Here is an 18,252-nt window from a genome sequence, read left to right as displayed (position 1 = left end):
AACAGTTGAGTTAAAATACTATCTAAATTTTTTTTAAAACGTATTGAAATATTATCTTAAAAACACGTCTTGAACTATCTACCCGTAAGTTCAGCACGGCAGCCGAATTTAATTGGTTTTATGTTATATTTGTTTTCTCAAAAAAAAACTAGAGGACAAAAAAGCCTTGATAGCATTCAAAAATTACTAGTAACGTTTTCCTCACAAATACAGACCGTTCACAGGATTCGCTTTATATGCTTATGGAGCAAATACATAAATTCAAAAAAAATTAAATGAAGAGACATCAAAGAAACGAAAGCGTTCAAAAACTTCGTTGATTATATACAGCATAGGAATTCAGAGGAACATATTTAGCTTTCAAAAGGAAGGGCAATTCTTTCTCAATAGAATTTTTTAAAGGCATTCTAAGAAATTCTAAAATTCAGCATAATATGAAAGCATAATTCATAAAAGCATTAGTTTTATTACGAATTCAAGGCAAGAATCCAATCAAATTTGCTTTGACACTGAATTTAACAAAAAGCTTTTTAAACGAATCAATTCATGGGGACAAAAAGTAAGTAAGGATAAACTCGGCCCAATAGTAACTAAATCTCTAAAAACTGGAATTTTGATAACATCAAAAGAATTAGCTTTTTTATACTGATTACAAACGCGCATAATTCGTTAAGTTTAATGTTACTCGTCAAAAGCTAAGAGCCTGACATAATTTGCCAGATTTTCGAAAAAGAGGAAGTCACCTCCCAACAGTCAAGCGATCTTGATGAAAATCAAACTATCAGATTCAACATTCAGAGAACTCCATACTAGATGTTCCATGCTCCTATCTACAAAAATCTGGATTTTTTTTTTTTTTTTTTTTTTTTTTTTTTTTTTTTTTTTTTTTTTTTGGTCATAAGATAGATCACGGGTGCGTGTTTATTATTTGCAAGGGTGATCCTATTAAGCTATCGAAAGTTTGAATTTTGTCCGAAGTCTTTAAGTGGACCCTGAAACACAAGGGTCGTTTAAATGGAACAATAAGACGCTTTCTTAAAAGTACTAAACACTTTAGTGTGAAGAGGGAGTTGTTGAGAAGGGGGCAACCATCTCTCAATAAGGAGCCCTCATATACATAGCAGTTTCTGCTCATTTTAAGTTTTAATGTTGCTCCTTACTTTAAGCTGTAAAACATGTTGTTGTTTTTTGTTTTGTTTTTTTTACAGCTTTCAAAGGGAAGTTTCTGTTCGGTAAGTCTCTTTCCAAATACTTGTTTAAAAAAATATATATATCCTATCTCCGCAATTTGTGGTGAAACACTATTACATTCCAAGTTCAGTTCTTGTGAATTAAAGCCTTAGATAGAAAAAAAACAATGATAGAAAAAAAAACACAAGAAAAAATTACAATGCAGAAAAATTTACACCCTGGATCCATCTCAGACCTACTCCTACGTCAAGAGCAGCGACTTATTAAAAATTTTCATTTAGGTATTTTAACAACATGAGGTGTTTAGGGCAGTTTCCCCTCCAAATCAATGATACCACGTAGAACCTTGAAATTAAATTAAGCAAAATTAATTAACATCTGAAATCACCTTTAGTCAGTGAGAAAAACCAAACATTAGTAGTTTTTTGATTCCCCAAGGAAATCTACCGAATGAAAACACCTACGAAGAAAATCAACACCTTCTTGAACTGTTTGGTAATTTGTGTTCTTAACTTATCTCCCGTGACTGGACATTTATCTTCTAGCGTGTTTAGCTTTTTTTCACCCATATTTTTTGTTTTTTTTTTTTTTTTGTTTTTTTTTTAATAGGCATCCGCTAATACCAAAAACTACATCGTGCAAATTGAGGTCAACTTAATTTAAAAAAAAAATCCGCTTAACCAATTCAAATCATGGGAATTTATTTTCACTGTTCTTGGTACTTGAAATACGAGTATACTGTACTTATCAAACAGATCGTGGTAACGAACTGTAGAAAAGAACGACCCAACTCAATAGTAACCGAAACTCTAAAAAAATTGAATTTTGATACCAATAGTTATATCAAAAGAATTTTATTTTAATGCTGATTTTAAATATATAAGTTTAATCAAGTTTAATATTACCTATCTAAAATTACAAGCCTGAGGAAATTTGCCTTAAGGGGGAAATACCCCTTAAAAGTAATAGAATCTTAACGTAAATCACACCATCACATTTAGCGTATCAGAGAACCCTTCTGTATAAGTTTCAAGCTCCTACCTAAAAAAAATGTCGAATTTTGTACTTTATTCCAGAAGACAGATCACGAATGGGTGTTTATTCGTTGGTTTGTTGGTTTTTTTCCCCCTGGGTAATCGTATCGACCCAGTGGTCCTAGAAAGTCGCGGAAGGGCTCATTCTAACAAAAATTAAAAGTTCTAATACCCTTTGTAGGTAAACAAAAAATGGAGGGCACCTAGGCCCCCTCCCACGCTCATTTTTCCCAAAGTCACCGGATCAAAATTTTGAGTCAGCCATTTTGTTCATAATAGTCGAAAACTTAATAACTATGTCTTTGGAGACGACTTAATCCCCCACAGTCCCCGGGGGAGGGGTTGCAAGTTACAAACTTTAACTATTGTTTACATATAGTAATGGTTATTGGGAAGTGTACACAGACGTTTTCAGGTGGACTTTTTAGCGTTGGGGTGGGGATGGGTTGGGGGAGGGGTTAAGTATGAGGATATTTCGATGGACAATTTATCATGAGGGAAGTGAATTTCCATGAAGGGGCGCAGGGTTTTCTAGCATCATTTAGAGAAAACAATGAGAAAATAAATAAGAAAAAAAGTTTTTTTCAACTGGAAGTAAGGAGCAGCATTAAAACCTACAATGAACAGAAAATATTATGTATATAAGGAGTTCGTCTCCTCCACAATGCCTTGCTCTTTGCGCTACTGTGTTTTAATTTCAACTATTTATGCTACGACCATGGTGATTCAGGGGTCATTCTGAAAGAACTGGGACGAAATTCAAGCTTTAGTGTAAAGAGCTAGGTATTGACGAGGGGGCGAACGCCCTCATATACGTAATAAAAATATACAAATATTTCGTTACGTAAGTTGATTCGTAAGTTACGTATATTGTTGCTAATATAAACGTTCGTTAAAAAAAGTTCTAGTTCCTTTTTTAAGTAACCAAAAATTAGAGGGTGATTAGGCCCCCTCCCCCCACCTCTTTTTTTATCAAAATCGTCCGATAATAACTATGAGAAAGCGGTTTAGCCAAAAAAAATTAATATACAAATTTCGTTTTAATTATTCTTGTGCGGTGAGCCAAAATCAAAACATGCATTAATTCAAAAACGTTCATAAATTAAATAAAAAAAAAACAAGTTTTTTTTAACTGCAAGTAAGGAGCAACATTAAAACTTAAAAACGAACAGAAATTATTCCGTATATGTAAGGGGTTGTCCCCTCCTCAGCGCCTCGCTCTTGACGCTAAAGTTTTTTATTGTTCTAAAAAGTAAAACAGTGACAAAGAGTCAAACTATAGCGTAACGAGAGAGGTGTTGAGGAGGGGACAGCCCCTTTCATATACGGAATAATTTCTGCTCGTTTTAAGTTTTAATATCGCTCCTTACTTGCAGTTAAAAAAACTTTTTTTTCATATTTAATTTGTAATTTCAAATTGGTGATGCAACACCGATAACTTACCGACTGCCGAGGCAATTTGTACAAGGTAAATCTTGACTAGATCTTCTTCCATTTTACCATGAACTTGCCATAATTTTAAAAGATCCCCTCTTTCAGCTAGTTCTGAAACTAAAAAAGAAAATACATGAATCTTAAATACAAAAACACATAGCGTCAGAACACGAACTGAAAACAAAAACATGAAAAAAAAAACAATACGAGAACACAAACCGTTTAATGTGCCCGAGAACAATGTTTTGACCAATTACTGCGTAATTTAATATCATTTTATCAATAATCTTGAGCAGACAAAGAAAAAGACAGAATATTAACAAAAGAAAGAGAGGAAAAAATAGAAGCCAGTACAATAGCGATCTGCACTGAAAATTGCAGACCTACTTCAATAAAATAGACCCGCTTGTGGGCGGAAATTCTATCCAACGGCAACATTTATAGCAGAAATCTTGTAGCGTACCTAAACAATTTTGTTTTGGTCTTGATATCCCTTATTTCGGGAGCCCTCCAAAAGGGAGACAGGAATAATACTTGAGGCTGGCGATTGCATTATCTGGCGACGAGCCAGAAGAATCTTGCAGCTTCAATTTTCCAGTGTAGTAATTATTCCACCATAAGCAATGCATACCTTAATTTAAAACACAATCAAGAAGCAAACTTAGGGTCTCTAGAAGAGACACCTATTTTAGTCCTCCACTTAGTCCACCCTAGGGACCAAGTCCTCAAACTTTTCCATACCGTAGACCGTAGGGTTGGTGCGCTGGATTCGGGATCCTTTGTCTGAGAGGACGCGGGTTCGAATCCCAGTGTACCCAATTCTTCAGTTTGGGACGGGGGTCAGTGGCGTGACTCTGTAAGCTTAGCCAGAGTCGACCCAGCTCAAAATGAGTACCTAGAGAAATCTGGGGAAGGTAAACAGGAAGGGTGTGCGGAAGCACAGGATGGCTGGCCCCCAACCCCCCATTGCACTTCCTGGCTGAAGGGCTAAGAAACGGAGATCAGCACCGCCGGCACGGACTGTAAAGTCTAATGCCGTATCCTTTACCTTTTTTTTACCCAGTAGTTCGTAGTATATTACACAAAGACAAAATCTCCTCGAATATGGCAGAATTCCAACAATGCACAGTTTCTTCTTTTCTTTAATATGCTGACGAATGGATTAGATTTCTTTTTTTTTTTTTTTTTAGCATCGTACGGCATCTTTTATGGAAGGGTGTTTGACGGGAAATGTTGATTCCTAGCCAATTAAATTGAACATTAATCTTGAAGGGGAACCTTAAACAAATTATTCTATTTATTGGAATCAGGTAAAACTGGAGAGCGCTTTTTACGTTAAATTTCAAGTTGAAGTTAAATTATTTGCTTCAAAATGCGATGGTGAGTTGATGCGATCCAGTACGGTTACGTCAATCCCGTATCTACGACATTTGCTTATTCTACCCACCAAGTTTCATCCCAATTTCTCCACTCTAAGCGTTTTCAAAAATTTCCGGTTTCCCCCTCCAACTCCCCTCAATGTCGACAGATCTGGTCGGGATTTGAAATAAGAGCTCTGAGACATCAGCTCCTTCTAAATATCAAATTTCATTAAGATCCGGTCACCTGTTCTTAAGATAAAAATACCTCAATTTTTCTAATTTTTCAAAATTAACACCCCCCAGCTCCCGCAGAGAGAACGGGTCCGTTCCAATTATGTCAATCACGTATCTATAACTTGTGCTTATACTTCCCATCAAGTTTCATCTCGATATCTTCACTCTAAGCGTTTTCTAAGATTTCCAGTTTCCAATATTTCTCTTTCCTCCTTCCAACCCCATATGTCCCCGGATCGGATTCGAATTGAAAATGGAGCATATGAGACATAAGATCCTTCTATATATCAAGTTTCATTTAGATCCGATCAACCATTCGTAAGATAAAGATACCTCACTTTTCACGTTTTCCAAGAATTCAGGTTTACCCCTCGAACTCCCCCCAACGTCACCGGATCGTGTCGGGATTTAAAATGAGAGCTCTAAAGCACAAGATCCTTCTCAATATTAAATTTCAGAAACATCTGATCACCCGTTCGTAAGTTACAAATTCCTAATTTTTTCTAGTTTTTCCGTGTTACTCCCCCCCCCCAGCTCCACCAAAGAGAGTGGATCCGGTCCGTTTATGTCTGTCACGTATCTTGGACTTGTGCTTATTCTTCCCACCAAGTTTCATCCGGATTCCACCACTCTATGCGTTTTCCAATATTTCAGGTTCTCCCCCCCCCAAACTCCCCAAACTATCATCGGATTCGGTCGGGCTTTAAAACAAGAGCTCTGAGACACGATATTCTTCCAAACATCAAATTTCATTAAGATCCGATCACTCCTTCGTAATTTAAAAATACCTAATTTTTTCTAGTTTTTCAGAATTAACCCCCGCCCCCAAACTCCCCCAAACAGATCGAATCCGTTCCGATTATGTCAATCACGTATCTAGGACTTGTGCTTATTTTGCCCATCAACTTTCATCCCGATCCCTCCACTCTAAGCGTTTTCCAAGATTTTAGGTTCCCGACCCAACTCCCCCAAATGTCACCAGATCCGGTCGAGATTTAAAATAAAATCTCTGAGACACGATATCCTACCAAACATCAAATTTCACTAGGATCCGATCACCCGTTTGTAAGTTAAAAATAGCTCATTTTTTCTAATTTTCCGATTTAACCGTCCCCCCACTCCCCTCCTCAGATGGTCGAATCGGGGAAACGACAATTTCCAGTTTAATCTGGAAATTGTCTAGTCTAGTTCCGGTTACGCCTGCCAAAGTTCATCGTCCTAGCTTACCTGGAAGTGCCTAAAGTAGCAAAACCAGGACAGACAGACAGACAGACCGACAGACAGATAGACCGACGGACCGACAGAATTTTCGATCGCTATATGTCACTTAGTAGATACCAAGGGCCATAAAAAGCAACATCCTTGCTTAAGCAAGACAGACGTTGCAATGAGCACTTTGTGTAACAGTTAAGAAGATATAAAAATGAAATCAACTACGCGGTTTCTAACTTAGGCCAGATTTTAAGCGTTTGTTTTTTCATTTAAGGCTCTGATCTGTATTTAAAGCATTTCAAGCCTTCTAAGTGGAGAAAAGGCCGAACTAGAAGTACACACCTTCTCGAACCATAATTTAAAAATATAGATAAAATGTTGAAACTTTAATTTACCTAATACATCAATTTTTCTATTACCGAAAAAACATATCTGCTTCAATTTTACTAATTCAATTAAATAAAAAAAAACAAGTTTTTTTAGCTGAAAGTAAGGAGCGACATTAAAACATAAAACGAACAAAAATTGCTTCGTATATGAAAGGGGCTACTTCCTCATCAGCGCCCCGCTCTTTACGCTAAAGTTTGACTCTTTCTCTTAACTCTGCTTTTTAAAACAGTAAAAAGTATAGCGTAAAGAGCGGGCGTTGATGAGGAAGCAGCCTGATCTGATCGTTAAGATTCTATGACTTTTAGGGGGGTTTTCCCCCTATTTTCTAAAATAAGGCAAATTTTCTCAGGCTCGCAACTTTTGATGGGTAAGACTAAACTTTATGAAACTTACATATTTAAAATCAGCATTAAAATGCGATTCTTTAGATGTAGCTATTGGTATCAAAATTTCATTTTTTAGAGTTTTGGTTACTATTGCGCCGGGTCGCTCCTTACTACAGTTCGTTACCACGAACTGTTTGATATAGCTTCAGCCCTTGCTGACTGAAATTGACCAAAACAGAAAAAAAGAAACATTAAATTAAGAGCGTCCATTGCATAGAGAAAAATGATGATGACAGTTCTAATGTAAAGTTGGTTCACAAATCATTTTTATTTATGGAGCTGACACACGATAAAGGATCGCTAAGGATTTATGCTTTACTAAACTGTGCCTAAAAATCTGAAGTCAAACTTGATTTGTTACTGCGATTATCTTCCCAAGCTTTTTCTTCGTAGAAGTCTCCGAAAATGTTCAATTTCCGCCCTTTTGTTAAAAGACAAAGTTTCCCCTAAAAGAAAATTTACTAAAGTGAATGAACTTTGGAGTAAGTGAAATGTTATCTAGACAAGTAAATAATTATAAATGATGGTTAAGACGGCGAACCCAGTATTTTAGAAAGAGTATGTTTCTTCCAAAAATGGCTGCGTTTATGATACAAAGCACAAAAAGAAGCTCTACAACTATGAAAACCCTAAGGCTATTATCCACAAAAATAACAAAATTTCTTATTTTTCTAGAGAAGAAGGGCCATTTGTGTGAGGTTTTTTTTCCCAGGGGTGTTCGTGTTGAGGCAATAGTCATAAACCTGTAGTCGTATATTATCGAAAAACGGCAAATTCGAGGGAGAATCTAAAGAGCTAGTGCCGTAAATATGCAACAAAAGAGATCAAGCGACATTTTGTCCCATTGAACAGCAACTTATCCCAGAACAGGACAAAAATTTTATGAAGCAAAAGCTTCAAGGACTAGTAAAAGGAGATTTGTATAGCCTCCTAGATAAATAGATAAGTTGAAAAAAAATTGCTGCTCCCTCCCTATACTTTGAAAAATATTTTTATTTGCATTTATTATTTTAAAAAGTGAAGATAAAATAGTTGAACTTAATATATAATAACTTGTGATGCAGAGAGAGCCGAATTCTGTTTCAAATTAACTTTACAATCACTTTTGGTGGGTTTCCACTTTAAGAACGGCAATAGAGAGGTTTTTGACACCAAAATAGCGCAAGATAAGCTTTTAATTCGAAAGTATTTAAAAAACTAGAGTGAGATTTCTGCGCAAGAGAATCTAAAATTCCATGAACAATGTTATTTTTTTTACGTGGGAATATCTGTTCAGTGACATAATAGAAGACATAACAGAAACACTTATCACGCAGCATACAACTAGGTTCCAGGCCTTCATGAACTTAACAAAAACACGTATAATCACAAGTTTTACCGGTTTTTAAATTTTTGCTAAATCTAACGTCATAGCCACTCAACATTCCGTCCCTAGCTACTTCTATAAGCTAAAAAAAAAATTAAAGATGAAATCTAAAAAAAAATATTTTATAAACCTCTTTTAAGAGTTTGCTTCCTCTTGCCCATGCCTCCTCACTATTTGATTCATAAGAGAAAGGCAGCATATGGGATTGTTCACAAGACAGGTTCTTCATTGTTTTGAAAAATATAATTTCTTGTATTTTGGAAATATTGTAAAAAAAAAAGCATGAGATTTCCGCGCAAAAGAATCTAAAATCCCGTGAAAAGACTATTTTTGACGTGGCATATTCGTTCAGTGACATAATAGAACATACAAAAGAAACACTTGTCATACAGTCAAACAGTTCGTGGTAACGAACTGTAGTAATGAGCGACACGGCTCAATAGTAACCAAAACTCTATAAAAATAGAATTTTGATACCAATAGCTACATCAAAAGAATAGCATTTTAATGCTGATTTTAAATATATAAGGTTCATCAAGTTTAGTCTTACCTATCAAAAGTTACGAGCCTGAGAAAATTTGCCTTATTTTAGAAAATAGGGGTAAACACCCCCTAAAAGTCATAGAATCTTGACGAATGTGGAATTTTGTATTTTTTGCCAGAAGGCAGATCACGGATCCGTGTTTATTTGTTTATTTGTTGTTGTTTTTTTCGTTTGTTTCTTTTTGCCAGGGCTATCGTATCGACCCAATGGTCCTAGGATGTTGCGAGAGGGCTCATTCTAACGGAAATGAAAAGTTCTAGTGCCCTTTTTAAGTGACCAAAAAATTGGAGGGCGCCTAGGCCCCCTCCCATGCTAATTATTTTTCCGAAGTCAACGGATCAAAATTCTGAGAAAGCCATTTTATTCAGCGTAGTCGAAAAACCTTATAACTATGTCTTTGGGGACGACTTACTCCACCACAGTCCCCGTGGGAGGGGCTACAAGTTACAAACTTTGACCAGTGCTTACATATAGTAATGGTTATTGGGAAGTGTACAGACGTTTTCAGGGGGATTTTTTGGTTGGAAGGAGGGGTCGAAAAGAGGGGGATATGCTGGGGTAACTTTCCCTCGAGGAATTTGTCATGGGGGAAGACAATTTCCATGAAGGGAGCGCAGGATTTTCTAGAATTATTAAAAAAAAAACAATGAAAAAATAAATATGAAAAAGTTTTTTTCAACTGGAAGTAAGGAGCAGCATTAAAACTTAAAACGAACAGAAATTATTACGCATATGAGGGGCTCACCTCCTCCTAATACCTCGCTCTTTACGCTAAAGTAGTTTTAGTAATTTCAACTATTTATTCTACGGCTTTTGTGATTCAGGGGTCATTCTTAATGAATTGGGACAACATTTAAGCTTTAATGTAAAGAGCGAAGTACTGACGAAGGGTGAACCCCTCATATATGTAATAAGAACATGAGAATACAAAAGTTCGTTATGTAAGCTTATTTAGAAATTACGTATATCTTTTGCTAATAAAAACATTCGTAAAAAATTAAAAGTTCTAGTTGCCTTTTTAAGTAACCAAAAAATCGGAGGGCAACTAGGCTTCCTCCCCCGCTCTTTTTTTCTCAAAATCATTCGATCAAAACTATGAGAAAGCCATTTAGCCAAAAATAAATATGCAAACTTCGATTTGATTATTCCTCTGCGGAGAGACAAAATCAAAACATGCATTGATTCAAAAACATTCAGAAATTAAATTTTAAAAAAAACAAGTTTTTTTAACTGAAAGTAAGGAGCGACATTAAAACTTAAAACGAACAAAAGTTACTTCGTATATGAAAGGGGCTGCTTCCTCATCAACGCCCCGCTTTTTACACTAAAGTTTTTTACTGTTTTAAAAAGAAGAGCTGAGAGAAAGAGCGTAAAGCGTAAAGTGCGGGGCGTTGATGAGGAAGCAGCCCCTTTCATATACGAAGTAATTTCTGTTCGTTTTAAGGTTTAATGTCGCTCCTTACTTTCAGTTAAAAAACTTGTTTTTTTTTGTTTAATATACAACTAAGGTCCTCATGCACTTGACAAAAATACATAAAATCACAAGTTTTACCGGTTTAAAAGTTTTGGTAATCTTAACAAGACAGAAGAGGGGTGAAGAAGATGAAGATGATTTTAATGTTATTGAAGATTTAATGAAGATTTGTTCGTGAAGAAGAAGAAGGATGAGAGATATTCAACATTGTATCCTAAACACTTTAATAGGCCACTAGTTCGCTTTGTAAAAATTTCATAAATCTCTACTGTGAGTTCGCTATTGAGGTAATGCTTCCTCCTGGCTTTGCCCATGCCTTGCTCTTAGATTCACAATAAAAAGACCGTATATGCAGTTATTTACAAGAAATTTTCCTCATTACTTCCCTCTCTTTATTCGTGCCGAAGCTTTGTAAGCGTAAAGGTAAGTGGTATCTTAATGAAGAACAAATTTTAAAACCGAGTTACTCCGGAAACCTTGTTTCCCATAACAGCAAGACAATTAGAAATAAATATCGATTATTTTACGGGATACAAATGAGATCCATCGAAAAGACCTATGAGATATGAAACTAAATCCTAGGTCAATGGGAACCGTGAGGAAAAACCGAATGTAAAAAAGAAATACGACCACATTCATGCAATCCAAAGTTTTATCCACGTTTTCGGGAAACAATACTTTTTGACAATCTTTTCTCTTACTAAATTTAAGATAAATGAATCTAAACAACTTGCTTCCTTTTTCTTTCAGACTCGGGACCAAATCCTCCAAATATTTAATTTAATATTTTGTTATTACAGAGAAAAATTTTTTTTCCTTTGAAAGTATGGAGCAACATTAAAATTTTATAACAAACAGAAATTGTTCCATATATTTAGAGACTACCCTCCTCGATCACTCACTCTTTACGCTTAAGTCTTAGAGTTCTTCAAAAACACTCGTTATTCAAATTCAAAGGCCCTTGTGGTTAAGAAGTCTTTCTAAAAAAAACAAATATTTGAGTAAAGAGCGAGGGACTATGGAAGGTGCAGCTCTCCTTATATATGGAATAGTTTATGCTGGTTTTAAGTTTTTATGTTGCTCCATAATTATTAGTTAAAAAACTTGTTTTAAAAATTCAGTTTCTGCCCATTTTTGAAATCATGGAAGGAACCCCCCCCCCCCGAATAAGATTTTCCCAAGAATTTTCCCGGGAAACTTCCCTGGAAAATTCTCCCCTTGGAAAATTCTCCCTTGCAGAAAATTGCCCCTGCCCCTAAAACAATTCCTTGTATTTCCCAATAGGACTGTGTTTTTGTCTGACTTAGTTGTTTTGTGTGTATCCTACCGTGCCTGTATGACAGAGTGTCTGCTTGCATGTCTCCATGTCTCTCTTTGTGTGCTTGTGTGTCTGACTTTGTGTTTTTGTTTGTATTTTTGTCTCTCACCCACCGTACCTTTGTGAGAGATCGTCTGTTTGTCACTGTTGTCTGTTGTCGTCTGTTGTCACTGTGTCTGTATTAGTGTGTCTGACTTTTTTTGTCTCTCTCCCACCGTGCCTGTGTGACTAAGCGTCTCTTTGCATCTCTGTGCCTGTCTTTTTGTGTTTGTGTGTCTGACTTTAGGTTTTTGTGTGTGTTTTTTGTCTCTCTCCCACAGTGACTGTGTGACTGAGCGTCTGCTTGCATGTCTCTGTGCCTGTATTGGTGTGTCTGACATTGTTTTTGTGTGTGTTTTTTCCCTCCCCCATCGTGCAAATGTAACTGAGCGTCAGTTTATATATCTCCGTGCCTGTCTTTGTGTTTGTTTTTTTGTCTCTCTCCCACCCTCCCTGTGTGACTGAGCGTCTGTTTTCATGTCTCTGTGCCTTGTGTGTTTGTATGTCTCACTTTGTATTTTTGTGTGTGTTTTTTTTATTCTCCTATAACGTGCCAGTGTAACTGAGCGTCTGTTTGCATGTCTTCGTGCCAGTCTATGCTTTTTTTGTGTGTCTGACTTTGTGTTTTTGTATGTGTTTTTTGTCTCTCTCTCACCATGCCTGTGTGACTAAGTGTCTGCTTGCTTGACTCTGTGACTGTCTATGGGTGTTTGTGTGTCTGACTTTGTGAAAATTTGTGTGTTTTTTGTCTCTCTCCCACCGTGCCTGTGTGACTGAGCGTCTGTTTGCATTTTTCTCTGCCAGTCTTTGTGTGTTTGTTTGTCTGACTCTGTGTTTTTGAGTATTTTTATGTCTCTCCCACCGTATCTGTGCGACTGACCGTCTGTTTGAATGTCTTTGTGTCTGTCTTTGTGTGTTTATTTGTCGGACTTTGTGTTTTTGTGTGTGTGTGTTTTTGTCTCTCTCCCGAAGTGTCCGTGTGACTGAGCGTCTGTTTGCATATCTCTGGGCCTGTTTTTGTGTGTATATGTGTCTGACTCTGTGTCTTTGTGTGTATTTTTCTCTCCTTTCTTCCTGGTTGCCCTCCTTACAGCATGAATTTTAAAACATATAACCCATCTTGAACCGAAAGTAAAAAAAAGGTCTAGTGTTCTTTCGTTTGCGTGTTTCATTTAATAACAGCGAGAAAAAAATTTCTTTGACCACACTGCTTTTTCCATTTAAACAAAATTAAGCAATAGAAAACAGGTTTTAATTTCGACAAAGCAGTGAACAAAGAATAAAAACAAAACTACACCTCAACTAAAAAAAGGTTAACTTAAACTTTAACTGAAATATTCAGACAATTTATTTTCTTTTTAGTTAAAGTGTAGTCTTTTTTTTTGTTCACTACTTTGTCGAAATTAAAACCTGCTTTCTCCTGCTTAATATTTCGTTGCGCGAAAATGTTCTTTGTCCCTGCTTACTCTCCTTGTAGTAGGAATTTTAAAATTTACGATTCCATCTTTAACTGACCACAAAAAGTGTCTCTTTTTTCTTCCCTAGCGAGTTTCATTAGCTAGCGAGAAAACGTTCTTTGTTCCTGGTTGCCCTCCTAGTGGTAGGAATTTAAAATTTTTACCATCTTGAACCACATGCAAAAAAAGTGTCTCTTTTTTCTTCGTTTCCGTGTTTCATTTGCTAGCTAGAGAACGTTCTTTCTTCCTGGTTGCCCTCTTTGCAGTAGAAATTTTAAAATTTATTACCCATCTTGAACCGAATGCAAAAAATGTCATTTTTCTTCGCTTGCGTCTTTCATTTACAGGCGAGAAAACGTTCTTTGTACCTGGTTGTCCTCCTTATAGTAGGAATTTTATAATTTATGAACTATCTTGAACCGAATGCTAAAAAGCGTCTCGTCGTTCTTTGTTTGCGTGTTTCATTTACAGGCGAGAAAACATTCTTTGTTCCTGGTTGCCCTCCTTGTAGTAGAAATTTATAACCCATCTTCAACCGAATGCAAAAAAGTGTCTCTTTTTTTTCGTTTGTGTGTTTCATTTGCAGGCGAGAAAACGTTCTTTGTACCTGGTTTTCCTCCTTATACTAGGAATTTTAACATTTATGACCTATCTTGAACCGAAGGCGAAAAACCGTCTCGTTGTTCTTCGTTTGCGTATTTCATTTACAGGCGAGAAAACATTCTTTGTTCCTGGTTGCCCTCCTTGTAGTAGGAATTTATAACCCATCTTAAATCGAACGAAAAAAGTTTTTATTTTTTCTTCGTTTGCGTGTTTCATTTACAGGCAAGAAAACATTTTTTGTTCCTGGTTGTCCTCCTTCTAGTAGAAATTTATTACCCATCTTGAACCGAATGCAAAAAAGTGTCTCTTTTTTCTTCGTTTGTGTGTTTCATTTACAGGCGAGAAAACGTTCTTTGTACCTGGTTTTCCTCCTTATACTAGGAATTTTAACATTTCTGACCTATCTTGAACCGAAAGCGAAAAACCGTCTCGTTGTTCTTCGTTTGCGTGTTTCATTTACAGGCGAGAAAACATTCTTTGTTCCTGGTTGCCCTCCTTGTAGTAGGAATTTATAACCCATCTTAAACCGAACGGAAAAAGTGTTTATTTTTTCTTCGTTTGCGAGTTTCATTTACAGGCGACAAAACGTTCTTTGTACCTGGTTGTCCTCCTTCTACTAGGAATTTTAACATTTCTGACCTATTTCTGATCTTGAACCGAATGCGAAAGAGCGTCCCGTTGTTATAACTTTCCATGTTCCATTTACAGGCGAGAAAACATTCTTTGTTCCTGGTTGCCCTCCTTGTAGTAGGAATTTATAACCCATCTTGAGCCGAACGCAAAAAAGTGTCTCTTTTTTCTTGGTTTGCGTGTTTCATTTGCTAGCGTGAAAACGTTCTTTGTACTTGGTTGTCCTCCTTATACTAGGAATTTTAACATTTCTGACCTATCTTGAGCCGAATGCGAAAAAGCCTCTCGTCGTTCTATGTTTGCGTGTTTCATTTGCAGGCGAGAAAACATTCTTTGTTCCCGGTTGCCCTTCTTGTAGTAGAAATTTATAACCCATCTTGAACTGAATGAAAAAAGTGTCTCTTTTTTCTTCTTTGCGTGTTTCATTTGCAGGCGAGAAAACGTCCTTTGTACCTGGTTTTCCTCCTTATACTAGGAATTTTAACATTTCTGACCTATCTTGAACCGAAGGCGAAAAACCGTCTCGTTGTTCTTCGTTTGCGTGTTTCATTTACAGGCGAGAAAACATTCTTTGTTCCTGGTTGCCCTACTTGTAGTAGAAATTTATAACCCATCTTGAACCGAATGAAAAAAGTGTCTCTTTTTTCTTCTTTGCGTGTTTCATTTGCAGGCGAGAAAACGTTCTTTGTACCTGGTTTTCCTCCTTATACTAGGAATTTTAACATTTCTGACCTATCTTGAGCCGAATGCGAAAAAGCGTACCGTTGTACTTCGTTTCCGTGTTTCATTTACAGGCGAGAGAACATTCTTTGTTCCTGGTTGCCCTCCTTGTAGTAAAAATTTATAACTCATCTTGAACGCAATGCAAAAAAGTGTCTCTTTTTTCTTCGTTTGCGTGTTTCATTTGCAGGCGAGAAAACATTCTTTGCACCTGGTTTTTCTCCTTATACTTGGAATTTTAACATTTCTGACCTATCTTGAGCCAAAGGCGAAAAACCGTCTCGCTGTTCTTCGTTTGCGTGTTTCATTTACAGGCGAGAAAACATTCTTTGTTCCTGGTTGTCCTCATTGTAGTAGAATATTATAACCCATCTTGAACCGAATGCAAAAAAGTGTCTCTTTTTTCTTCGTTTGCGTGTTTCATTTACAGGCGAGAAAGCATTCTTTGTTCCTGGTTGCCCTCCTTGTAGTAGAAATTTATAACCCATCTTGAACCGAATGCAAAAAAGTGTCTCTTTTTTCTTCGTTTGCGTGTTTCATTTGCAGGCGAGAAAACGTTCTTTGTACCTGGTTTTCCTCCTTATACTAGGAATTTTAACATTTCTGACCTTGAGCCGAATGCGAAAAAGCGTACCGTTGTACTTCGTTTCCGTGTTTCATTTACAGGCGAGAGAACATTCTTTGTTCCTGGTTGCCCTCCTTGTAGTAAAAATTTATAACCCATCTTGAACCAAATGCAAAAAAGTGTTTCTTTTTTCTTCGTTTGTGTGTTTCATTTGCAGGCGAGAAAACGTTCTTTGTACCTGGTTTTCCTCCTTATACTAGGAATTTTAACATTTCTGACCTATCTTGAACCGAAGGCGAAAAACCGTCTCGTTGTTCTTCGTTTGCGTGTTTCATTTACAGGCGAGAAAACATTCTTTGTTCCTGGTTGTCCTCATTGTAGTAGAATATTATAACCATTCTTGAACCGAATGCAAAAAAGTGTCTCTTTTTTCTTCGTTTGCGTGTTTCATTTACAGGCGAGAAAGCATTCTTTGTTCCTGGTTGCCCTCCTTGTAGTAGAAATTTATAACCCATCTTGAACCGAATGCAAAAAAGTGTCTCTTTTTTCTTCGTTTGCGTGTTTCATTTGCAGGCGAGAAAACGTTCTTTGTACCTGGTTTTCCTCCTTATACTAGGAATTTTAACATTTCTGACCTATATATCTTGAGCCGAATGCGAAAAAGCGTACCGTTGTAAATCGTTTCCGTGTTTCATTTACAGGCAAGAGAACATTCTTTGTTCCTGGTTGCCCTACTTGTAGTAAACATTTATAACCCATCTTGAACCAAATGCAAAAAAAGGCTTCTTTTTTCTTCGTTTGTGTGTTTCATTTGCAGGCGAGAAAACGTTCTTTGTACCTGGTTTTCCTCCTTATACAAGGAATTTTAACATTTCTGACCTATCTTGAACCGAAGGCGAAAAACCGTTTCGTTGTTCTTCGTTTGCGTGTTTCATTTACAGGCGAGAAAACATTCTTTGTTCCTGGTTGCCCTCCTTGTAGTAGAAATTTATAACCCATCTTGAGCCGAACGCAAAAAAGTGTCTCTTTTTTCTTGGTTTGCGTGTTTCATTTGCTAGCGTGAAAACGTTCTTTGTACCTGGTTGTCCCCCTTATAGTAGAAATTTTATAATCAATGACCTATCTTGAACCGAATGCGAAAAAGCGTCTCGTTGTTCTTCGTTTGCGTGTTTCATTCACAGGCGAGAAAACATTCTTTGTTCCTGGTTGCCCTCCTTGTAGTAGGAATTTATAACCCATCTTGAACCGAATGCAAAAAAGTGTCTCTTTATTCTTCGTTTGCATGTTTCATTTGCAGGCGGAATTTTAAAATATATGACACATCTTGAACCGAAAGCACAAAAAGAGGTTTTAGTTTTCTTTCGTTTGCGTGTATCATTTACTAGCGAGAAAAAGTTCTTTCTTCCTGCTTTCTTAGCAGTAGGTATTTTAAAATGTGTTATCTATGTTGAACCAAATGCAAAAAAAAATGTCTGTTATTTCTTCGCTATCGTTTTTCATATTCTAGCGAGAAAACGTTCTTTGTTCCTGGTTGCCCTCCTTGTAGTAGGAATTTATAACCCATCTTAGACGGAATGAAAAAAGTGTTTATTTTTTCTTCGTTTGCGTGTTTCATTTACAGGCGAGAAAGCATTCTTTGTTCCTGGTTGCCCTCCTTGTAGTAGAAATTTATAACCCATCTTGAACCAAATGCAAAAAAGTGTTTCTTTTTTCTTCGTTTGTGTGTTTCATTTGCAGGCGAGAAAACGTTCTTTGTACCTGGTTTTCCTCCTTATACAAGGAATTTTAACATTTCTGACCTATCTTGAACCGAAGGCGAAAAACCGTCTCGTTGTTCTTCGTTTGCGTGTTTCATTTACAGGCGAGAAAACATTCTTTGTTCCTGGTTGCCCTCCTTGTAGTAGGAATTTATAACCCATCTTGAACCGAATGCAAAAAAGTGTCTCTTTTTTCTTCGTTTGCGTGTTTCATTTGCAGGCGAGAAAACGTTCTTTGTACCTGGTTTTTCTCCTTATACTAGGAATTTTAACATTTCTGACCTATCTTGAACCGAATGCGAAAAACCATCTCGTTGTTCTTCATTTGCATGTTTCATTTAGAGGCGAGAAAACATTATTTGTTCCTGGTTGCCCTCCTTGTGTTAGGAATTTATAACCCATCTTGAACCGAATGAAAAAAAAAAGTGTTTATTTTTTTTTCGTTTGCGTGTTTCATTTGCAGGCGAGAAAACTTCCTTTGTACCTTGTTGTCCTCCTTATAGTAGGAATTTTAACATTTATTACTTATCTTGAACC

General features: G+C 36.6%; 1 protein-coding gene across 5 annotated transcripts in view; it reads right to left on the bottom strand.

The window, feature by feature from the left end:
- The window catches only part of LOC136034123 (serine/threonine-protein kinase S6KL-like), a 362,015-nt gene that overhangs the window by 241,228 nt on the left and 102,535 nt on the right, over positions 1-18,252 (bottom strand). For all 5 annotated transcript variants that reach the window (XM_065715275.1, XM_065715278.1, XM_065715279.1 and 2 more), the window contains exon 7: positions 3,669-3,776. In XM_065715275.1, coding sequence (XP_065571347.1) covers positions 3,669-3,776 — 108 coding nt within the window. The remainder of the gene's footprint in view (positions 1-3,668; positions 3,777-18,252) is intronic.

The sequence above is a fragment of the Artemia franciscana genome, chromosome 12 (genome assembly GCF_032884065.1).
Source record: "Artemia franciscana chromosome 12, ASM3288406v1, whole genome shotgun sequence".
In the NCBI taxonomy this organism is placed as follows: domain Eukaryota; kingdom Metazoa; phylum Arthropoda; class Branchiopoda; order Anostraca; family Artemiidae; genus Artemia; species Artemia franciscana.
The sequence above is the reverse complement of the archived record's forward strand: the minus strand, read 5'-3'. Positions and strand labels throughout refer to the sequence as shown.